At 43.3% G+C, this 25723-nt stretch overlaps 1 protein-coding gene across 1 annotated transcript in view; it reads left to right on the plus strand.

Moving 5' to 3' along the window:
• Window positions 1-25723, plus strand: part of ITGA9 (integrin subunit alpha 9) — a 1159507-nt gene that overhangs the window by 299019 nt on the left and 834765 nt on the right. The window contains exons 13-14 of the mRNA XM_069613210.1: window positions 6529-6574; window positions 9830-9984. Of these exons, the coding sequence (XP_069469311.1) occupies window positions 6529-6574; window positions 9830-9984 (201 nt within the window). The remainder of the gene's footprint in view (window positions 1-6528; window positions 6575-9829; window positions 9985-25723) is intronic.

Consider the following 25723-nt stretch of genomic DNA (forward strand, 5'->3'; position numbering starts at 1 on the left):
CTAGACAACAGTTCCCTGTTATTGCACACTGTTCAACAACAAGAATGTCATTTGGAATATTTAGTGGGGCTGCAAAAATCTTGAAGACTGTGAATGTAAAGAAGTAATTGTAAGAGGCGGGCTCTGGCCAAATGAAAAAAAAAAGGAGAAAAAGAACTGTGCGCCGAATAAAACGACCAGCAATTCAAGAAAGTTTATAAGAAATCTAACTACACCGGCCAACCCAAGCCTATGTGTACGAGAAAAAAATGGGGAGATAGCCAAATCAAGACACTTAGACGAGATAAAAATCGTAGAGGTCACAATGACGAAATTGCCACCACAGAATCCAAAAAACGAGAAAGATTGGACTCTGACGTACAGTCATTCCACTCAGTGATGTCATATGAAGAGTTATGTAACCTCTCAACTTACTCCGAAGAAAATGAGGAGGAAAACAGCTTTGATGGACATGAGGCAAGCTCATCTTGCCTCAATGATTTGGACAGGCAGGACAGAACAGTTGAGATGCCAGCCTCAAATCCATGGATTGCAAATTCTCAAAATGGTTCAAAAGCTAATGGCGAGGGAGCACGGGAGGACAGACAAAGACGAGTTGGAATCAGACAAGAAAAGGGTACACCCGTAGTCATCCAAAGAAGAGCTGCAGAAAGCCAACAATTGGCTGCTCAAGAAATGAAATTAAAAATGCCAGTGAAATTGAATCCTAAATTAACGGCAGCACAGAAGGAGCAAAGTTAACTGAACAACAAATTAGGGCGGACCTTAACCCCTTGACTTCAAAAATGTGTGTTGCGAATATATTTGAGGATGACAATGATGTCAACCTGAATAGAGGAAATGTAATTCGACTTCTACATTCGGTGTGGGCTCTAAGAACTGTGTCCTCTCGTGACAGCTCTATTGTTGAATACATCTCAGAAGAGCAAGCTGACAGAGTCTACCTACATATAAAATCTCAGGCCGTACGTAAAATCATATTGTCCGCGAAAGAAGAATTGCTGCTGCTAGGTTTTGAGGTGTCAGAAGTGATGCTTGAAACACAAATAAATCATTAACTAAACCAGAGCTCCGTTCAAACATCCTCAACATTGATATCCTGGAACACACAAGGATTCCGACATTTATATGACGATTTCCCTGTGGATCTGAGTAACAACCTCGCAATATGTCTCCAGGAAACGTGGCTGAGAAGCGCTCCGGTTAATGATGGCTATGTGACTTTGTTAAATCCAGCAGGGAAAAACTCCCAGGGCCGTCCATTCTCAGGCCTAATAACAATGATAAAGATTGGGACAAATTGGGAAGTGATCGAATCTGAAAATCCAAACATTTTTGTGCAAAGTACGTTGATGCAACATTCCACTGTCAAAACTTTGAAATCGCAACAGTTACTGCTAATTAACGTATACTGGAACCCGGCTCAGATAACTTCAGAAAAATTTGTGTCATCTGTAACGGCGATCATAGACAAACATCAACAAACTCACCGTGACCTTCTCATAATTGTATGTGGTGATATGAGTATTACATGGTTCAATGCAAATGGAGACCGTATCAAAGAGAGCAGGAAGGAAGGGCAAAATTATCATTCAAGAAGGGTAAAATGGGAAACCGAAATGGAGGCACGTGACTGCGACATGGCCAATGGACAGGTAAAGGGCGACATACCACCTAATAAAACCTGGCATAACATGGGCTATGAGAAGACCTTGGACTATATTTGGCTATCAAAAAATTCTTGGCATAAAATCGTGAGCTTGAGAACAATCCCAACAACAAACAGCGACCATGATGCATTGGTAATGGCCATGACCTTACCTCTAAAATTAGAAACTTCAAGATTGGCCCAAGATTTGGAGGTAAATAATGGGCAAAATAGGCTCAGAATAACTGATAAACAAATAACCTTACTGACCAACAATTTGCTAAAGCTAGATAAGTTTGACGGAGCTTCAGTAAACTATCTTGCACTTCTTCCTCATCCAAAGGAGAGATCTTTACTGAAAAAACACACAACTAAAATACATACTCACGAATGGAGCATGAAGCTAAAAGAGGAAAAAATAAGGCTTACAAAGAAATACGCAAACTAAAAATGCAAGGGGGCGTGTGTAACGCTCACCTGTTTCCCGTAGAGGCGCCGGTCTTGACTGGGCGTATACCGTATCTTCAAAGGTGATGTGTAACTCACGACTGGCTCTTTGGGCTGGACCTCTGTGCACTATATGTCTGACTCAAAGGGTAAGATGTCTGCAGATAGAAAATATGGGATTAATGAACTGGGTTATTGAATGTCTCTCTCTTCTTCCCTTTCTCTTCTCCTGTAGAACCCCAAAGGTTAACGCTCTCACCTTGGGTAAGTGAACGCCGTGCTCTCCATCTGCCTCGGGGCAGGGTGCTGTAACCAGTTTCTTCACTGGATAAGGGGAGCCGGCCTCTTGACTTCAGAGGACTGCTGTCCGTCGTTTACTGCACGAACGGTAAGTTTCGAGTAATTCTAATGTCTTTAAAAGTCTTTAGTAATGATGTCTCTTGTTTTGCAGGGTTCCGGCGATGGCAGATGACGGGCTGAAGTGAGTTGAAGATGGAGCCCGTGTGATGAATAGAAGCGCCTGGAAGCACGTAAGTAAGCGCTTGTTGCCTGCTTCACGATGCGCTCTAACTGTCTTTTTATTTTGCAGGCACAAGTTCAGAGCGGCTGCAGGGTGCCGGAATACCCACTGGGTTAGATGTGGAAAGGAGTAATGGCACGTGAGTATTAAAGTTCCCCAATGTCTTTAAACGCACCTTGTTTTGTCTTTCAGATGCGGGATGCAGCGCCGAAGGCCTCCGGAGCGTGCGAAGAGTTGGTAAGCTTTTATCTTTCAGATGCCGGAATGCAGTGCGAAGACCTCCGGAGCGCACGAAGAGCAGGTAAGCCTTTGTCTTTCAGATGCCGGAATGCAGCGCGAGGCGTTGGTGACAGCCGATGGACCAGGTAAGTGAAGCGCTGTCACTGAAGACCGTAATGCTAACCTGTTCTTTCTTGTCTTTATAGGTGTTGCTGAAGACTGGATTCAGGATGGTAAGCCTTTTTCCTTAGGCCCAGGATCAGATGCAGAAGACACGATGAGCGTTCTGCTGCAGAGGATGCAGAATAACGCAAAGCAAGATTCATCCATCGGGTGTGGTTTAAATAGCCTCCTGTAGTGCTTAGGTGTCTCCTTCCACAGCCACGCCTAGGAAAGAAAAGAGTTCCTGCTTTCCAGAAGAGTTCCAGTGTTCTGAACCTAGGGAGTGGCTCCTGCCCCACCCAACAGGAAAAGTAGTTCCAAACAGAAGAGGATCAGAGGCTCAACTGGCAGGCAAGTAAGCAGCATGGTCTGCTGCAGGTAAGTCCACCCAAGCATTATGAGCCCGGCGCTTCCAGCGCTGGGACTGGGCATATTTATGAGCCTGGTGCCACTGGCGCAAGGACTGGGTCCAAAAGGTCCCAATTGGGACTGGTTGGCACTCGGAACCTGGGTTATGGATCTGCTTCCAAGGGAGTTGGGAAAACCCTGACCTTTTGGAAGCAGAGATCATGACAGCGTGGGTGCCCTCGCAATGATTAAAGAACGGAAGCAAAAATATCGCAATTGGGTCAAAGCATTTGCCTTTTTGTGCGATCAAGAACAAGGAGAGGTCATGCTGGGACTAATAAAATCCCACAATTGCAGAGAGATTTGGCGCACCCTGAATAACTGCACTAGAAATCAAGCAGATAGGATGGCTAGTGGGGTGGCTGAAAGTGATTGGAAAAAACATTACAATAAAGTGTTCTCAAAGGACAATGTAACAGCGCTGCCAGCACATGAGGAAGTGGCGGCTGGATGGGACTGAAATGAGATAGCTGAAGATATTAGTGCTGTAATTGCAAAGTTGAAAAACTTCCGCGCGGCTGGGCCAGACGGCATTACCAATGTTATACTGAAAACAAACAAACATGAGTGGTCGAACTTTATTGCAAAATGATTCACTAGAATCGCATAGAACAGAAAAATACCGGCCTCATGGACAACGGCAATTATAGTCCCGATTTTCAAGAAGGGCATTCGGGCTGATCCAGCCAACTATCGCCCGATTGCCCTACTAGACACAATCGGCAAGATATTCGCAAACTTCTTGCAGCAGAAATTAACAGCCTGGGCAATTATGAAAGGAATTACCGATTGTCGACAAACTGGTTTCACAAAGGGTGTCGGGACTGAAATCAACGTGACTCTGGTAAATATCCTAAAATTAAATGCTCTAGAAAAAAGGTAAAAGGTTTTCCTAGCTTTTATTGATATGCACCAAGCATTTGATACAATCAACTGTGAAATGCTGTGACAGAAATTAAAAAACTGGGACTGCCCGGATAGTGTCTTACAACCAATAATAGCCCTACACACAATGACATCAATTCGGATAAGAATAAATGAAAAAGCAGAACTACCAGAAGCTATAAAGACAAAAAAGGGAGTGAAACAGGGCTGTCCGATTGCTGCATGTTTGTTCAAACTGTTTATTGCCGATGTGCCTGCGGCCCTGAGAGATGTGAAATGCTTTCCTCCAAAGATTAATGGTCACCACATCAATTGCATAACTTATGCCGACGACTTAGATTTGGCTGACACAACCCAGATAGGGTTACAACGATTGCTGATGAAGCTCCAGCATTACATGAACTACAATGATTTAAAAATAAATGTCACCAAAACAAAAATCATGAAACATGAAAATTGGTCCAGCAAAAGGAGCTAAAAACAAACATTTCCGTTGGAGGATCGAAAATACAGCTATCGAAGAAATCGTTGAAATCAGATCCCTAGGGGTTCTGATCAATAAATCAATACAGGAATGGAGCTGGTTGCAAGACATTGTTCGACGCACTAAAACTTTGGCCCTACAAGGTGCACGAATCCATAACCTGTACGGAAAATTCACCATAACACCAGTACGGACCTTTTATTTGCAAAAGGTAATACCTGCCATCACCTTCGGCTCCGAAACAGGGTGGAACTTAGACCACAGAATTTGTGCAAAACTGGAAGGATTATTTTGGAATCAAGTTTTAAAATTGTCAAAATACATATCGATTACCATCATCAGACACGAGTTGGCATTAGACGAACTGTACGTAAATGTGATCTGGAAGTCTATGGCACTCTTAAGAAGGATGACAATCCATAATCCGGAACCGGCGTATGAAATACTCGCCCCTAGTAAGACACAACCATATGCTGGAATACTCTTGCAATGGGTTCAAGGTCTAAAGGCGATTTTGCAAGCCGCTGACATAAACATGGATATGTTGGCGGCGCAATCACAAAATGCAAAAAGAAAATTGAAACAATGGGCGTGGGTACAAAACCTGGCCAAGTTTAACAGAATAGCAACAGCTCCAGAACTTGGGCCTACAATGAATACATTGAACGAAATGCCGATGTATCTATTAGAATTTCCGTCACGATATCACAGCGATGGAGTTCTTCGTCTGCGACTGAATGCCATTAAAACCAAAGAAATGCTGCTGCTGAGACATGATCAGGCCACTAAGGAAGGACAATGCATGTAGATACTGTGTGATCAAAATAGAATCTATAAAACATTTAGTAACAGAATGCCCTATGCTTAAAGACTTGAAAATGTTGCTCCCCTGAACAAGAATATGGACGATTGGTGGTACCATATATTAAGTGGGAGTTCTGTGCACTTAACTTGTTCAGTCATACATTTTATATACTCAGTCATGTGTTAAACTAAAATGAAAAGTCTGATCTGTAAAAGAGTTTAGAAACTATTAGTCGCGAAATGTCATATGTGGTGCATAGAGTAAATGGACAATGAAATGAGAGGAAAAAATTGTAATAAAAGTTAGTAATAAACTATATGTTACAAAAAAAAGAAAAAAATGTTTTTAAGGGCACTTGCATGTTAATATGAGTTAATTTGTCGTAATGTGCAAGGCAGTCATCACTGAAACCTGAGACTGATTTTATTTTTAACAGAGAAAAATCAGTGATATGGTGGATGCTCAACTCCATTTGACATTTAGACTGTATTTCAACCCGCAGGGGTTCTAGAATATGTGTGCTACTTCTGTTTTCGGGTTCTAGAATACTAATGTGAACAGAGTGCTTTGACAAGGGTACAAGTCAAGGGTACCCGCAGGTGGATGGAGTCCCCCCACTTTTTCAGATGGCACCTTAATATGTTAATATCTGGTGATGCCACATTCAATTGGTATGAAAATGAGTCCCCCCACTTTTCTTTTTAGGACTTGACCCCTGTTTGATACCATATTTCAAAACGTGCTTGGAAGGTGTCTCTGTGACTCAGGGAGACGCCCAACATGGCCGCCATCAGTGGAGCCTGCAGCCCCTTATCACTGCTGTTCACCAGTGTTACTTGGCTACATTGTTGGCGATTCAGTTTCAGCATCCCAAATCAGTGCGCTCGGTTCACATATTGTTATTCCTTTTACATGGCACTTACCTACATGTCCTTCGTTCTTATTTTCAGATGTGACCATCGGAGCCTTCATGTCAGACCGTGCAGTGTTACTAAGGTGAGATGGAGTGTCAGACTCATCTAACCTCTTCTTTGCTTTTACTCTTTGTCACTCTGCTTACCACTGCTCATTTTTAGTTTCAGCTATTAGATGGTGCTTAAACACCACCATTGAACCGAAGCTATTACATTAGAGTACACATAGGTGGAAGATGGGATGTGAGGAGGGACATAGCTTGTGGTTTTTTGGTTACTTACTCACCCATTGACTGTCCATTAACAAGCCAATTACTATGGCCATTTCCACCCACCAGCCGCCTGTCCCCTCCCAAAACACACCCTCATGGAATCTCTTTGAGCTAGCGCTATCAAACCTCATACTGTATAGGTCCTGCCACTGTTATTTCTAAGCAGTCTTCTGGGAGTCAATGGCTTAATTGCAGCTGCAAAATCAGATTCTGATGTAATACCCATTTCTTAACCAAGTGTGCTTTCAGCCTCTTCATTTATAGGCGGTATGTCTGTCCATGCATCCACTCCTTTCACTGAAGTCCTGCTAAAAACAAACATTGGCAAAGCCAGCAGTTTAGTTATTAGATTGGTGTTTGACAGTCACCGACTTCATATGCCCATGTACTCACATAATTTGCCAGCTATTGCCATCTTATTGTCTGGTAGTACCCATATGCCAGGGCCTGTCTTTCCCATGCCTACAAAAGGCCAATCTGTTGGCTTTGCCAATGCTTTTTTAAGTTTGACTGGCTAAATTGGTATTCAGTCATTCTGCTTAATAAGTTATGACTAATAAACTCTAGATTTTTAAAATAATACCCTTTCTCTAGTGCCTTTGATTTGTACCCATGACGTGTATTTATTCATGCAATTTGTTATTTATAAAGTGCTACACACCACTAATAGCCGCACCAGGGCACCAAAGGAAACACGTGTGCTAGGAGGTTGAATAGGGTGGCAAGACGTGATGATCACAGATAAACAGCATTCAGATCCCCAAAACGTAGGACCCCAATGATCGAGGAGAACATTTGCTAGTTTGTTAATTTGCTGCCATAGACTTCAACATTAGACTTGAATCATCATGTCTAAAGTGCATCCATGCCAACATTATCCATTCCATTTGGGAGACAGTAGTCCAGTCCTGATTTTACCGTTGCATTCTGGGACTTGACGTCCTGAATTCATAATGTGGCAACCTATGACTACAAGTCCCAGAATGCAAAGTTGAAACCAGGACTGGGCTATCATCTCCCATATGGACTGGATGATGTTGACATGTATGCCAGAGGTGGATCATGTAGTTGGCCCCTGAAGTTTACTCTTTGTAGGCCTGACAGAACAGTATGGATTTCACCTACCTCGGGAATTTGGCTTGGTTTTCCAGGATTTTCAGGAAGGAGTTACATGTATTCCGGTCTTTCCATCTCCTGGTGCCTGGAAGCTTGTCAGCTGTGCCTTTACATATACATTGGAAGAATGGAAACATTGCACAATAATTGCAAACAATTCAAAAACTGCAAAACAGTAATTTTCCAATATTCATCCAATATCTGCACCTATTAGCCCGTAGTGGTCTTTTTGTCTACTTAGATTTAGTGTAGTTTGGGAATGTAACAGGAAAAATGACCCCCGCCGCAAAAAAGGCAATAGAAAACGTCTTTAATTAAAATATCGATTGCCCCTGGTCAAGGAAGCTGATGACAACGAGGACGTGGAACACTCTCTGCCACGGTGCCTTCCCTTTCTAGCAGATGTTTTATACTGCATTTCTCCTCCATTTTTCACTGCACCCTGCAAGTATTAGTCATTCCTGCACTCTGGCCTGCACTTCACATTTTGAAAGGAAATGCAGAAATAAACGAATGGTTACGATTTTCCAGCCTAGTGTCTAAAATGGACCGCAGGACCTTCATTTGTCAGTCCGCTGCCCCACTCTGCGGAAGGTAGAGCTGTGTTCTATGTACAGGAAGAAAAACACTGCAATGTGAAGTCGCAAACCAAAAGCAAAATAAGATGAATTAGAGACAAACATGACCCAAGGACAATCAACGCCATTAAGCCATTTTCAGTTTGGCCAGAAATGTCGCATTGCCCTTCCCGCACTAGAAGCAACCACACACGTGGAGGTTGCTCAGGTTTGGATACAATGGTCATCTTCAGTGTCTGGACCAAAACCAGTTTTCACAAGTTCGATTGCAATTTCCCACCTCAAAAAATATAGCCCAGTTTAGGTACAAAACATGAAATAAATGGTTCTGATTATCTAGCATGTGTGTAAAATGAACACCGTCCTTCTAGTTAAACTGATACGAATACGTGAAACTGTAAAAACACATGTAGCCCCGTGTTGAGCGTGTGAGTCTAATGAACATAGTCGCCTTCTTTTGCTAAAGTTCCAATGCATTTGTGTGTGCAAGTGCACAAAGAAGTGGAGGAAAACAGCACATTCGTACTGGTGGAAATGTCACAAAAATACAGCTGTGCAAATGCCCTTGCACAGGCAGTTTCAGGACCCCTGCAAAACCTACGGCTTAGGGGCATCCCTCAGGAATGGCAGATCCATCCTGGAGCGGATCCGTGATCCTTAAAGGGAGTCACCCTGTCACGCCTCTGCCCCGGAAGCAGTTCCCTCTGCACCCGCCCTCCCCAGTTGCAGCTCAAGTACAGATAGCACAGATCCCACCTGGAACTGGCCTGCTCAAGATAGAAATGCTCATGAAAGCATGAGCGTTTCTATATTTGTATTCCATTTCTGCGCCCAGAACAGAGAGGGAGGTGCAAAACATGCTTTGGCTGCATCAGTCACAGTCAGTGCCCACCCAGCACCAACGTACTGGTCTGTCAGCCCTCCATCCATGTATGTGGGGCTAATTCATATGTGAGTATGGGCACGAGTCTTTCTCGTATACATACCTTGTGCCTGTAGCCAGTCCCTCCTCCTCATGAATTAGAGGGCTTGCATGCAAAAGATGTGGGGTTCGAATACACTGCACACTGCACTCCTCTTAATTTTGTGAATCTGCCATTGCAGATTGTAACATTAGTTCTCTGGGCAGGTTAGCTGTGGAAAATGACTGTGGGTACCCTGTCAGGTGTTTGCATATGTGGAACGGCAAATGGGGTCAGGCGATCATTTGTATGCAGCTGCCTATTTGACAAGCACATACCACGTGCTGTTCCCGTTTCATTGTTGATGGAGTTTGATGTTCTAAATGTTTCGCAAATCGAGGACATGTGATGTTTAGCCCCAATTGGTATCCTGCGACTCAAGCACTTCTGTTGTGTTTGTGCGATGCAGGGCCAGACCAGTCATTACCGTGGACGTCTCCATATTTCTTCCCGCTTCCATCAACATCACCGCGCCGCAGTGTCATGACGGCATACAGAAACTGAACTGCCTCAACGTCACCGTCTGCTTCAAGTTCAGAGGAAAGCACGTGCCTGGAAAAATAGGTAATGCAGACTCTTGGTCAGGACCACACTTGTGTCTTTTATGCATCTTTCAGATCTTTAAACTGTTTTCCTTTAAATTGTGTGGGTCCTTTTCTCAGATGCGTACTGTAAAAAAATAAGGGCGTGTAGAGATTTTGGGAATACATTGTGAGCAGAGCAGGTGTGAGAGAAACAATGATGGTGAGCGGTGTGTTGGATGTTCGGATGAAGAGAATCTTGCACAACATTCATGGTGCAGAGAATTGTTGAAATTGAATGATGCAGTCCTGGGAATTCCAAAAAAGGAGTGGAAGTTTGGTGGTGGGGGGGGGGGGGGGATTTACGTCGCAAAGAAGTGTGTTTAGACACTCAAAGTAAATAGATTCTTCGGGGAACCCACGTTGAACAAAATTGTGTTTAGCACAATATAAGGACATCTGATGGCAGGGTTGTTGCTAGATGTGGAAAAGATCTGGGCCTACACTAATGTTGGGACTGTCGAGACTCGGGGCTAGCTAGCCTTTTGCTTCTAGCCCCTGAGCTTCTATCCGGGGCTACAACCAAAAGACCTGGGGCTATAGCTCCCTCTGCCCCCCAACCCCTGTAGCAACGCGTCTGTCTGATGGCAATTCCTAGTGACCAGTAATGTGGAAAGGCCGTGATGGGCATCAACATGCAACCTTTACAGTAAGGAGGATTGTGCTGAGCCAGATTGCTGAAAATCCATAATTTCAGGATTTTGAGACATCCAGAATGAGCACAACCGTGGGAGTTCCATTGGCAGTGGAATTATCCAAACGTTGACAGAACTGTGAGAAAGTTATAGTGAGCAGAATGTTGGTTAATCCATAAGGGTCAGAGTGGGAATGTGGAACGGCACATTGTGAAATGGCAGAGCAAAACATTGGTGAAGCACCATTGTGTGGGAAAATCACACGAGCTGAATTCTGTGGAAAATCACGTTATGCAAAATTTGGAAAGTGTCTGGATGAACGGAACTGGCAGAAAAGGGGACAATGTGTTGTAGATCGAATTGTGGTTGAAATCCATGGTTATGCATGTATGCATGCATCTGTATACATGTGTGCTAGTAATGTATTAATGACGTTCAAAACTCGTTAGGAAGCAAGGGAGTGCTGTATAAGTCACAGAGAAGGTCGCCAGTGGGGTGAGAATGGAACCTGAGCTCCATGTGAGGAGATCCTAGGACACCAAGTTCTTTCGTTCTGTCCTGAGTTGCAGGAGCGATGGAGGTGAGCAGATGTATGGGATGGAGTTCCTACGTGCCGGTGCTTAACAGGGAAAACCCTGTTTTCTGTTTTTACTTTCCAACTTCTTTTTTGGGTTGGTTTCCAGTCTCGCAGTTGTGCAGCTTGTGGCATTCCGCTGGCCCCTTGAGATGCCTGCTTTTCAGCTAGGTACACCTGATCTCCCACAGCTTTGTGTTTGGAATGAGCTGTTTCAAAGATGACCTGGGCTGGAATTTGTAGGCAGTGCAGCTCCCTCTGGATGGGGAGATGTGTTTGTATTTCTTCACGCTGATGATTGGTCTGGCTGTGCAATGATGCTTGAGTGGGGTGAGGGGTGAGACTGGGATTCCAGAGATGAGTGTGGTAGTGCCAAAGACTGTACAGCTGTCCAGAACTCAGAGGGCAGAATAGAGTTTTATTTGGCACCATAATGTTAACTCGTGCAGGGCCGCGGTGGCCTATATGGCTACATGATATTTGAAGGAGAGGTTGCAGTCAAAAGTGACACTTAGCGATTTAGTTTTGGGGATAGCTTCGAGATTCATGATGGATATTTCATTTTACTTTGTTTACATTTTTGTTTAGCACTGGCCCTACCCAGAGGGTCTCGGAGCACCTTACATGGTTCAAAGTTGGAAAAGGTCGGAGTTGAAAAAAGAAGTTACAAGATATTTTCAGGAAAGGACAGGAAGATTAGGCTAGACAAGTGATAGCACTGGAAGAGGGCAGCGTGTATGTGTGGCGAAACAAGGTTAGTCTGATTAGAGGAGTGTTTGACTGCAGCATTTCCGAGTAGCACAACTTGGTTTTGTGGTTTTGGTGGGATTGCTCTGAACTTGCCACCTAAGATTGCATGGGCAAGACAGCTAATTGCAGCCTTGAGATGTATTCGCTGTGGGTGACCTTCGGGTATGGCTGGGATGTCATCTGTGCATGATGGACGGAGATGTTGGAGGCCATTGAGCACAGCACGCAGAGCTTCTAGAATCTCCATGCAAAGAATGAAGGTTACTGGTGAGAGGATGAAGCCGTGGGGCTCCCTCATGCGACTGTGTAGCACAGTGGTCTGAATTTGCCATCTGGCTTAGCTGTTGCCTGTCCAATAGGAAGGAGGTGGAGCAGCCGAGGATCTCATCTGTGAACCCAACTATGTTTAGCACTGTGTAGAGGTAAAACGGGACTAAGAACAAAGGGGCCACTTTGTCCATGACATGCAGGGCATTGTTTATGAACGGCATGGTTGCTGTCCTGGAACTATGTGTAGTCCTGTGATACACTATGGTGGTCTATTTGTCTATGTCAATGTAGGCCAGATGCTTTTTTGATGACCTTTGCCAGGAATTGACGTTTTGTAATAGGCTATTTCTTGGACATGTTGTTAAGGTCTAGATTCCCCTTTTAAGAAATGGATCTACTAATCCTGTTTTTAGATCTCAGAAGAGAGCCCATTGCGAGAGGGATCCACTATGATGTGGATGAGTGGCAGGAGCGCTTGGCCCTCAGTTAATTTGATGATGGTGGAGGTAAGGATGTCATCCTCGTATGTAATTGGTTTGAGGGAAGTTAGGATGTTGGCCCGTTCACACCTGAAATTGGCCTGAAATTCAACCATTTTGTATAGCCCGTGAAAATATTGGCAGGCCGTGGTTGGATAGAGATGGTTGTATCAACAATATGTGTCTTGATTTTCAAGATCTTCACAATGAAAAGGATATGCATGGCTCTGCATTTTTCCACTGATTGCAGAATTGATGGCTCATGCAGATGAATGTAGCAGTGCTTAATTGCAAGGAAAGAAAGCTCTGCTTTTGTTGGCCGCCTTTGTTGTTATTGACGTGTAGTTTGTGCCCTTGGCAGTTTTTAAGAGGATGCACCTGAGCCTGGCCAGTTATTTGAGTTCAGTGAGACCAGGTTGTGATTTCGTTCTGTGCCATACCTTTTCTGCCCTTAAAATGGGCTGTGTTGGTATCCATGAGCTCCTAGGAACACCAGTGAGTGGGTATACAGTGTTGTTTAAATTGCACATGAAGGTACGCAAGAGTGCTCATGCTCTGGTTAAATGCTTTGTGGAAAGAGTCAGTTTTGCTGGGAATGCAGCAGCTATCAAGGACATAAACTACCATCCAAGGCTTTGATGGGAAAGAGCTTGAAGGAGCAGGATGTGGTGAATGTGGGTCGTAGTTGGCCTTGGTTTCTGGAGATGATGCATGTGAGGTGAACTGGGATTGTTGCATTATCCCACAAATACCCCTCAAAGGGTGCCTGACATTTGACATAGAGTTAAGAGGATACGATTAGGTCTAGTGTGTTGCCCTTTTAGTGGCTGCAATGTGCTATATATAATGCCCAGGATATTGATGAAGATATTAGCATTACTGATGATATGAGGTCTGTAATGTCATCCAGAAAGCCAGTGGCTCTGCCTGGGGGATGGCAAATGTGGTGTGAGCTTGCTGATATGGTGGGAGGTAAGGCAAAAGTAGCAGGGGACTAAATCTATGGATGACAATGTGGCATTTTATCTGCACAGTGCAGGGCCATATCATCTTGTGAATGAGCACAAGGCCACCACCAACCCTTCCAACTCTATGCATGGTAGAAACTGTATCCTTTTGAAGTGCGTATCAAACACACACACTAATCAGGGCAGTTTCAGATAGACATAGACCCATTCGAATTCTCTCTCAATAACTTATTCTAAGTTTATAATAAAGGTCAATAATTATAAACAATTCATTCAGGACAAAAAAACAAAACAGTGTTACCCAGGAGTCAAAATACTGTACATAATGTGTGCAATTAATTCTAATTTAAAACATAGTGTATTCACTCAAATCACTAGCCCCTAATACTGAACTAGGGCTACCTAACTCTAACTCTCTTCTTAGCTAGGCTGGATGAGTAGTGTCTCTATGTTGCACTAGTGTATTATGAGCTTGTCGACACAACAGTGTTTCGGCCTCACAAGCTGTTGAATAGTGCTCTTGTTACAATGGCCTTCATCAGGAGAGAGGCATTTGTTCTCATCCCCATCATGTGGGTTCCTGTGTTCGAATATCTATGACACAAATACAAATATTAATCTAAAATTTAAAAGGGGTCTGATCCAGATTTATTTTTCTAGCAATGCATGCTTACAATTCCTTTATTAAACCTCAATGAGACATGTACCGTGCAAATTCAATGAGCCTCATGCACGTCTTTCTTGGTAGCATGGGATAGTAGTCCATGCTTGGCTGTGTTATATCCATAACAATAACATACAGTGTGTAGGCTGAAAAGTCCTATTGTGATATAATTCTGTATTGCAATGAATAGGGCACAAGATTTACCTGATTTTTCTTATTTTTGTATGACTTCTAATGATTTCTAGTCAATGGTTTGAGCGGGCTTGTGCTCTGTGGAGTAAAATGCTGGAATTCCCACCGGTGATAATGCCGCCGAAATCCCCATGGAGTTCTATGGATTCCATAAATGAGGACTAACACTGCCATACCACTACTTGTAATCTGGTGGTAATTCTGCCGGACTACATGGTGGTAATAATAATTCCATTGGGCAGGATACTGGTGGATTTGCAACTTGAATACCGACAAACGTGTAATGAGGCCCATTGAGCATGCCAGCGGCCCCTTTTTGTTTTTTTTCCCTGTACATTGGCAAGCAAGGTACCATTGTATGCAGATAGTCTTTGAAGCCATTGGTATGTCCAGAACGACTTCTTCTAATAGCAGCTTATTTTGTGCTTATCACTTTCTCTTGCCAAAATCGAGAATAAGTCTGTACAGGTGGACTTAACTAAGAGATTTTACAGTTCCGCTAGAGCACGCTCTGGCGAAAGGACTAATGGGTTTATTTACAGTTATCTTGAGTTGAGGAGATTAATGCCCACACCTGAGTCCTCATATTCAACTTCTAGCAAACTCACAGGAAGTCAGACTGGCCTTATATTCCAAGGCCATTGGATGTATATGCATGTAAATGGCTGTGGCTCAAGCTCTCTGAGCGAGACCCAGGAGTCTCCACAGGCCATCTTTCAAAACTGTTAAGGCCCGATTGTCCCCATTTAATCATACTCATGTAGCACCATTGAAAAAATGGTAATGCCACAGGTCTACAGCACAGTCGCCAGTATGTGCCCCCCAATTTATTATAAAAAATACAGAGGATCATCAATACATCTTAGCACATGCTTTACCTAATAAACCACTATTGTATATTCAACCTATATAAGACGACAACCTGCACCTCTTGTCTCCCTTCCTTACAAAGGAACTGATCTTTGTGATAGTCTTCCATCCTATTCAGCCATGTCTAGAAACCAGTCCCATGTTACCTAAAATAATTCTGTCACCCTCATACAGATGACAATTTCTGAGTTCAGACTGCACCTTGTGCAGGAAACACCTGGATTGTAGCAGAAAACCCAGAGGAATGTGCAGGTACCGGTTGAAAATCAATGGCGCCAGCACACATCCTTATGTTAGACCATTTTGATCAAGATTTCCATCATGTCTTGCCCTACTGCTCTCAGATTGGTAGTGTGCTCTGGCAAAATCTGGACCAAATACAATAGATATGAAACTCCCAAGTACTTCGGCTTCCGCTAAAGCACCAGGTAGTCCACATGGCTGAATGCCAACTTAAAGTCAGCGGAGCAGCCGGCCACACACTGTTGGCTCCACTACGTACACTAGGGCATAGTATTGAATTATGCAGGCTACTGTGCTTGGGGAGGCTCACCATAAATGCCTTTGCATTTATCATTTGTGCAGTAGATATTATTTATCCTTCAAACTATCTCTGCAAATTGTAATTTTTAACAGTTGTACATATGAATGCATGACATTTATCACAATCAAAACCTAGACATTGCCTCTATTGTTTATGTGACACAGTTCTGCAAACAAATATGACAGGCTTTATTTCCTTGTGTTCTCTGCATCCAGTATAATTATTTCTTGCCTCATTTCCAATCTATCACTTTGCTGTGTCCTTCTTCGAGAAACCTCTAAGTTGTAGCCTTACAAGCTGACACTGGCAGATCCAGAATCGCCATCTTCTTCCACTGTAAGATAATTGTTTCTCATTTTGTTCTCTGCTGGTGCTACAATTATAGGACCATGTTTACAACAGAAATAGATCCATTGTTATGTGGTGTGCCTGTCATAATGTTGTTGAATGGCCAGGACCATATTTTCTGATGATTGCTACTGAAGAGGACAGGGATAGTTCTGAACAGCCAACATCAGAGTTAAAGGAAGTTCCAAAAGTATGTTCTCTTCAATCTATTCATGTCTAAAGTCACACATTGGATGTTAATGTTATGTTGGGTGCTTGCTGTAGGGAAGACTAACTCATAAGAAAAGATTCAGAGCAAGGCATCATTTTACAACAACACATAAGCTTCGGCCTGCGCTCAGCAGTTGGGAAACACATGTGAAATGTTTTGCAGTCACTCAAATAAAACTATAATTAGGGTTTCTGGTTTTCAGTGTTTGTTTTTTCAATGTCAGCGTTGTTATTCCAGTGTTTTCACAAAATGTAAAAATCTGAGTACATCAGTGTTTATACAGTGTTTTGTGTGGAAAATAATGGAGTTCATCAGTGTTTTTCTAGTGTCTATGAAAAACAGGCGTTTAATAACACACATACTTTTTGGAGTTGAAATATCATAGGATATATAATGTTCTCATTAGACAGGTTATTTAGGTAACAGGACCAACTGAATGTCTAGTCACAAAAATGGCTGAAAGTTTACTTCAATTTGTCAAAACAGCCCGTGTCCACTGACAAATATATATATATGTTTTAAAAGATGTAACAGTGACTGTGAATGTCTTATTCTAACGCTTCATACATTGGAATCACCACAAAGACAGCTGGGGAGCACAAATATGTATATACACTTCACAATCTAGGTTACAATCCTTATTTAGTTGAAAAAACAAATACCAGTCACTAGTCGAGGACTATGTTGAGGAATTGTGGCAAATGTCGAGATACGTTTATTTTTGGAGTTGTGTGAATTCACGGTCAGCTCACACGTGTCTACAATTGCTCCGAAAAGCATCTTCCCACTGACAAATGTTTTATTTTACCAAAAAAGATGTAACATACATTTATTTATGTATGTGCATGTCTTATTCATACACTCCGCCTAACTATAATTGAAAAGGAGACAGTATGCTGCAACTCTTATCAAAATGGATAAACTGAATTCATGGAAAATGTAGCATGGATAATGTAACATTTAAGGGACCAGAAAAATGTACTTTAAAAGAGGGAATAGGCAGAAAGTAACCTGACCCAAGCATCAGCTGCATGAGCTTTGAGATCTGTATTTTGCCCAGGTCACCTCCGCAAAATGAGATGTGAAAAAAGACCCCATGCTTTCTCACTGAGATGAACTGGTGTAGGCTCAGCCATAAAGATAGCAACTGGCCTGTAACTTAGTCACTGGGAGGCTGGACCTGGGATTCATCCTAAGCCTGTGCTCTTATGGGTTGCATCTGTGTATGATGGGTTTAAGATAGTGAACTAATGGGGGTTCTGCAGACCTGTGGTGCCTAATCTAATCTTCCATCTCCCGAGCCCTCATGAAGGCAGAACAAGAAAATACTGGGCAAAACAAAAGTTAATCTTAAACATCTACAGACCCAGGAGCTGTCCAGGGGAAAACAGTCATAAAGCCCTGAAGAACCAAACCTCAAAGATCGTATCACTGCCAGGCCTCTGGGTCACAACTATTAGCCCTTAACTAACAGCTGAAGAACTGAAGAGACTCCAGATGCTCTGTTGACAGACCTAACTGCAGATGCTATTCAATATTTTGTATTGTAAAAATGCATTTATTTTACAGTGGGATTCACTATTTCACCCATAATTCTTGAACAGAAACTCATAGAAAATATTTTTTTCTTTTCCAATGTTTAGCTAGAAATTTTTTATTAGGTGGTAGAAAAATGTAATGCAGTGGCACACGCTAGTGTCATGTGTATATAAGATTCAAAACCCTCTCAGGGGACACAGACAGACTCACTTGCTCACTCACTGGCTGATAGAGAGAAAAAAATATTGATAACAGCAGGAAGGAGATCTTGCTCTCCTTTAGGACCCAATGATGGATTATCAGCAGAGCCTGTAAGTGAGGCCTAGCAGGAGTTAACGCCCCAGGTCTTCTTCAGTGGAAGAGACAGCAGACAGGCGGTGGAAGAAAGCTGATCCCATCTTGCTGACTGATGCCCACTTGTTCCTAGAGAGGGAGAATTGATTGCACCAGTCCTTATGAGGTTCCCCACCTGCCTGTGATGGTAGAAAAGAAATGCAGATGTGAGTAGGATCTAAGGGGGAAACGATCCTCAGGGGAGTGATACTATAAAGGAAATTAGATTAAATCCAGTACCTGTTATTTGTAAGTTCTGAGGGGCAGAGTTTAGAAACTGACTGGACATTTTTGGAAATAAATCTTTTATACGAGTATGTGCTTCTGGATTTATAGATCAATGAAATAGTACCTATGGTCTGTATATGGTGAGATCCCCAAACTACTTCTCTGTGCATTGCACAAGCACAGAAAAGCAAAGAACATCTCACGGTGTGCAGACCTAGAACAATAAAGTCAAGTCACTTCCTGGATACGCCATCAAGCAGAGTACTGTTGTTAAAGCTAACCGTTCCAGACCAAAGGGAAAGGGTGATTACTCGCCACCCATTCTCTCACTGTTTAAACCTTCCAATTGAAAGGGAGAAAGGTACGCTTCTACATGATAATTAAATAGAAACGGCATTGAAGGGAATGTAGAATACATACTTGTTGAACACACATACATTTTCCTTTTTACAAGCCATTTACATACCTAAAGGTCCAGTAGTTTGTTGCAATTGAGTATAAGATGCTGTTGAAATTATGACCTGTCTATTGAGTAAGTGGAGTGGTCTCTATTTTGAATAAAAGGAAAGTAGCAAGATTTGGAAAGGCATGGATACATTAGCTAATTTGTTGTTTTTCACAAATGACTGATTCTTCCTGGACTCTCATGCATTCAATACATGGTGCATGCATGCAATACATGGTGCATGCATGCAATACATGGTCAATGCATGCTCAGGGTGAATTAAACGCATAGATACCTATGGTGATGTGTGTGTTAACTATAATTTTAGCATTGAAAACTGAGGTGACTTGCGTGTCAATTATTTTTCACCTTTGGCATTAGGATCTCCTGTAGTAGAATAACTTGTTTGTCTTTAAACTGATTCAATTACTTCTATTTGGTTAATAAATATACCTAACTGTGCAAACCTCGGTGCGTCTTTTGCTAAAAGCGGATGGAAGAAGTAAGGAATTAAAGTTATGTAATTGGGGGCCCCAAGTTCATGAAAAGTACTTGAGTAAATTAAGGGAAATTGTGCGTGCCTGGTTTGGAGTGGGTGGAATGTTCCCCTGAATTAGATGTCACCTTATTAAAACATTCTACATTGCATAGTGCCTTACACAGCTGCAAGGCAGCCTCATAGCACTGAGAGTAAAGAGGACATAGTTATGGTAGAATAAGCGGTTCAGAGGGAATAGCACTGGGAAGGAGACAACATAAGGTTCTTTTATGTTGGGCGCTTGCATAGCTCCTTAGATGTCTAAGAGGCCATATCATAGTGCTTAGGATAAAGAGGAGTGGAAATACAGGTGCTGTAGAGCGAGAGAAACAAAGGGAAGGAGATAACATTAGGTTATGTTACGTTGGTTACTTGTATAGCGCTTCATTACTGCTGTTGGGCTAGATGATGATGCCAGCTTGTGAAAGTCATGCCCTGGCTTTGGTTAGCCGGACTACTTAGTCCAAACTTTACAGGGATATTTTACCAGGATCAAACTTCAATCATCATGACATTGCTAAAGACATGGCATGTATTCATTGACATTGGTGTTTTTCAGGGTAACATATTGTAGCCTTCTCTCCTTAAATAACATGTTTACTGTGTCAGTTTCTAAATACAATACTTCTTCTGTTTATAAGACGTGTTAAACCTGGCCTTTCCTGTCAGTAAGTATATGCCCTGTCGGTAAACCATTGAACGCTGCCGTAGCGCCGCGTGCTGATTGACACATCGAGTGAGTACTCGGACGCCATATCATAACTTTGACGATAACGTCCTAGTACTGTCACCCCCAGATTTAGCTGCATTTCTCCCTGACGGGCGTTTGAACTCCCTCCCATGCAATACTTTGTGTATTATTTTCAGTCTTGGAATGGAATTCTTGGTTCACCAGCAGCCATGCTGGGAATGTGTAAGTGGTGAAGTACGCAGTGTTTGTTATTCTTACAATACTTAGAAATAGGCCCGGTCACCCAAAAAAAAAGTGGCTCACCCCTTGCCTCAAAAAAGTGGCCCACCCCTCGCCTCACGACCTTTGACCTCTGATGGCATCACCAGAAGTGATGTCATTTTAACCCACCCCAAAGTGACATCCCGGGAAGCGATGAAACACAATCTTTCTCCCCCCTTGATAAAACAGGAAGTGGCATCAAATAGCATTGTTCCTAAGTACATTAAATTACTGTGACTGCAAACAGCCGTCCAAGGCCAAATGATAATATGTTATTGTATAGCAGTTACGCTTAAGGTCTTTTTAATAGAACAAATATGCATACAATATCACCCAGCCTGTGTTGGTACTCATTTATCGACATAAGAAGGATAAAAAGGCTTTTTGAAAAAAAAAATAATCTGAAGAAATAAAATATAGTTTTTTCAGTTTTCTTTTCTTCCAAACCGGCCCAGGCGCTGCCAGAAATCATCCCCCACTCCCAAGCGACGATTTCGGCCGAGGGGCCAATCCGACCCTGATGAGAAAGTTCTTTTTTAGAAAACGAACTATGTTGGTGATAAGAACCTGCCATGGCAGGCCTGACTCCCCACGGCCCATCACATTGGAACACTGTAGGTGCTAAGAGGAATTCAGCTTTATTTGTGTTATTTCTTGTGCCTGGTGTGTATTATTTTAATGAATTAACTATTTTTGCTCCCACTTTTTCTCACCTCAGGTTTTAGTTATGTTCTAACATTTCCTGAACTTCCCACAAAAAACTCTCCTGAATCGTCTCCAGCTCTATCTTGTAACCTGTATATTTGTCGTTATGCATCATTAAAGGTCTTTATCAAACCTCACCCGCCGGCCCCCATCGTCAATTCTTCCCTACCGAGCATACTTGCGACTGTGAAGGAATGTTTATACCCTGTTTGTATCCTATTCTTAACCTCCTTCCAAAATATTCACCCATTTATCTGACACTGATTTACATTCTGATATCTACGAGTTACAGATGTTGCCTGCTTTTTCTGCCTTGTTTTTTTACCCTACGGCATCCTCGTATTTGTCACTGGTGAATGTACGTCTTTATGTATATAGCATTGAGTCTGTGGTGGTGATGGCCCAATCGTGTTGCCTCGGTGTTGTACCTTGTCCCTTCCTGTTTGAGTGATGTGAGGTCATGTAAGAATGTTTGTAGCAAGTGGAATGTTTGTACTCGACTGAATGTTCCACCCCAGGCAGTTGGAACTATGTAGCGGGGTGGTGGGAGCCAGTGGGCACTTCTCCCTGTCTGATCTTCTATTCCTAATGATCTTCTACCTGATTACCTTTGATTCCTGAAGATGCTTAATAAAGAAGCTTAAAGAATGACCTGCTGCCTCCAAGGAGCTTCACTTTATAGAACCCGGCATCAAGGTAGGCAGCAGCAAGAGCAGAGGAAGGTTAGCCTGAGGCAGTGCCAGTGGCACTAAAGTGGGCAATTCCTGCAGATGATAATCCTAATAGTAAGGGAAGGGGGTGGGTTGGATTTATTTATGCCATGATCCACCCCCTTCCCTTATATCTTAGGTCTCCAACCTGAGGCTGTACAGATGTCTTGGACTTAGAATTTAATGATTCCGCACCGTGGGCAGATGGGAGTTGTAGTCCAAAACACCTGGAGAGCCAACGTTTGCAGACCCCCGCTTATATTATAACGATCATTTATGTGTGGAGAGTGAGAGCCCTCCCCCATGCCCCCATGGGGGCACCGGTGACAGCCAGGTCAGACCCTGAGAGAGAGAGTCTGTCCCCACAGCCTAGAGCCCAGGGAAGACCAGGTCCTGTGCCTCGTGTTGGACTTGCGTTCTCTCCTGCAGCTCTGCGAGTCACTGCTGATTGGTGCACTGTAGAGCTTGGGTTGGAACGTTGCTGACAGCTGGTCTCGCGGACTGATGTAGAGAAGCAGCCACGTGACCAGCGAGAGTGACGGTTGGGAGATTGCTGAGGAGTGCGATGTTGGGCTCTGGGGAGCTCCGCTGAAATAAAGGACTGAACCTTTACACGGTGTCAGACATTTCTTCATTGGCGACGTGGAGCGGAGCTCGCCACGGAGCCGCCGGAGTGGTTCCTTGACACGAACGTCAGTGTCGGGACCTCTTTCGGATAATCCCTTCGGCTACGAGTGTTCGCGTAGCAGGGAGAAAAGTGGGGGAGGCTGCAGGAAGCGTCCTCAGCGGCAGAGGGTGACGCTGCGGGGAGACGGTCTCCGCGGCGGCTGCAGAGGGGCTGTCTCGGCAGTGACATCTGAGCTGCATTGGAGACGGTCGCTGAGGCGGGGGTGAAGTGGAGTTCTTCATCCTTCCCAACTCACCAGAAGAAACTGTGAGGTATTGAGGTTCCCAGTCCCCTGAAGATAAAGAGGTGAGGAGGAGGACGGAGGGGGAGAGGGGGCTGGGGACAACAGGAAGAAGAGGAGGCACACATAAATACAGTGCCACCTAGTGGAACTTTTGGAAAGTGCATACCAAAGTGGCAGAAAAAAAAAAAAAAAAAAAAAAGGAACTGATTTTAAGGGAGGCAGTGTATGAGGAAGCAGTGATAGTTTCGGGATTTTGTCTTTAACAAGGAAGTGTTGTGACACCCGTGATGGAAGCTGCATAAGAGCTGGTGTCAGGCTAATGACAGTAAAGTATACAGAGGGCACTTGTGTGAAGACTTGGCCAAGGTACAGAGAGGCTGGAAAAAAAAAATGTATTGGGGCAACAAGGATACAGCCAGTGTGCAACTTAGTACATAGAACCAGGTGGAATATATATATTGAAATATAATACACAATTATGGCTGCGGCTAGTATGTCACCGCCCCCTCCATTTCTGTCAGAACCCAGAACTCCGCCAATAAGATGGGACAGGTGGAAGAAATTGTTCGACACTTACCTGATTGCAATAGGGGGTGATAAGTTTGCAGCGGCGAGGAAAGAAGCTATCTTGCTCCATAACTTAGGAACAGAGGGCAGAAGTGTGTATGATGGATTGCCTAATCTCGTGCAGCAAGGCCAAGGTGAAATGGACCAATACTCAATGGCTGAGAAAAAATTGGAACTCCATTTTGAAGCCAAGAAGAACATAACGTTCGAAAGACATAGGTTCTTTCAGAGGGTACAAGATCCACAGGAACCAGTAGAGAACTTTATTGCGGCACTAAGGTCGTTGAGCCACACATGTGAATTTGGTTTGCTCACAGACTCCCTTATAAGAGACCAATTGGTTAGATGACCAATAATGTAAAAATACAGGAAAGACTATTGTCAAAGGATGCATCACTGGAATCAGCCATTGAAACAGCGAGGAGTATGGAACAAACTCATAAATATATGTCAACCATGAAGGGAGACAAGCGAGAGGGAGAAGTGGCTGCTGTAAAGAGTTTCCGTAAGATTGTTACAAACAAGGAAATAAGATGTTACAAGTGTGGAAGTAACCGCCACATTTCCACAAGTATGTTCTGTCCCGCCAAGAATATATCGTGTTTGAAGTGCAAGAAGAAGGGCCATTTTGCGAGGGTGTGTCGGGAATCAGGAGTGGTGCAGAACATTGAAATGGGAGGAAAGGTGCAAGAAGAAATAGAGGAACAAGAATCGGAACTATGCAACCGGACAAAGCATGTGCTGGAGATTTCTGAAGTGTCAAGTCAAGGAGGTGCACCCACAGATGTATTCATGGTCAATGGAAAAGTGGTGACCATGAAGGTGGACAGTTGTTCACCGTGGACATTAATGTCAGAGGCAACTTTTCTAAGTTGCATGCAGGGAGACGTGAAATTGTTGAAAGAACATAACATTGAACCTTATGCATATGGAAACGTGAAGATTGAGATGGTAGGAATGTTCCAGGCCTCCATTAAGTATAAGGGTAGAAGCTGTGAAGCAGAAGTATATGTGACACAAGAAGGATCAACACTCCTAGGTTGGAGTGAACAATGGAAATTAGGGATCAGAATCCAAGCGAATGCAGAGAGACCGATTGATGTGGCAGAAGTAAAGGACAAGTGGGAGAAGGAGTATCCCATGGTATTTAAGGATGAGTTGGGTATGTTGAAAGGGTTTGAGCACCAAATAAGGTTGAAGGCGGGCGCAAGCCCAAGGGTGCATAAGGTGAGGCCAGTACCCCATGAAATGAGTGAGAAGCTGAAGGTGGAGGTGGAGTCATTGCTTCAAAGAGGAATAATAGAAAGATGTGAAAGCTCGGAATGGTTGTCGCCGGTGGTGGTAGCTGCAAAGGCGAGTGGTGACATCAGACTTTGTGTAGACTTGAGAGATCTTAACAGGAGCATCCTGGTGGATAGGCATCCATTACCTATAATTGGTGATAAATTATCTGTGTTGAACAATGCCAAAGTATTTTCAGTGATTGACCTTTCTCAAGCGTATCATCAAATTCCATTGACGGAAGAGTGTCAACATTTAACAGCGTTTATAACGATATTTGGAACATATAAGTACTGTAGGATGCCATTTGGATTTGCTTCGGCAGCGGCGGTATTTCAAAGGGTGATGGAGACAGTACTGGATGGAGTGAAAAACATTATTGTGTTCCAAGATGATGTTTTGATATATGCTAGTTCCTCTAAGGAACATGATGAAGTGTTGAAACAGGTGTTGAACAGATTGGGTGAGGCAGGGCTGACGGTGAAAAGGAGTAAATGTAAGATTTTAGTGAGAAGTGTGGAGTATCTAGGACATGAAATTGATGAACAGGGAGTGAGACCGAAGAAGAATCTAGTGGAAGCATTGAGGGATGCACCGGTGCCAAGGGATAAAGAACAGGTCAAATCATTTTTAGGGTTGGCAGAGTATTATCACAGATTTGTGAAGGATTTTGCCAAAGTATCAACTCCTCTTAGAGTGTTACTTAAGAAGGGTGTGAGATTTGAATGGTCAAAAGAATGTGAGGAAGCTTTTGAGTGTATTAAGAATGCAGTGAGTGAAGCACCGTCTATAGGAAGATTTGACACCAAGGATAAAAGTGTGTTGGTGGTTGATGCAAGTATGTTGGGGTTGGGGGCAACGTTGGTGCAGTATGACAAAGATAATACTGAAAGAGTTATTGCATTTGCGTCTAGGACGCTAAGAGGGGCGGAGTGTAAATATTCCGTCATTGAAAGGGAAACCTTGGCTATGTTCTGGGCGGTAAATCATTTTAAGTACTTCTTGTGG

This window comes from Ambystoma mexicanum, chromosome 5p, assembly GCF_040938575.1.
Source record: "Ambystoma mexicanum isolate Mex_15411 chromosome 5p, UKY_AmexF1_1, whole genome shotgun sequence".
Classification (NCBI taxonomy): Eukaryota; Metazoa; Chordata; class Amphibia; order Caudata; family Ambystomatidae; genus Ambystoma; species Ambystoma mexicanum.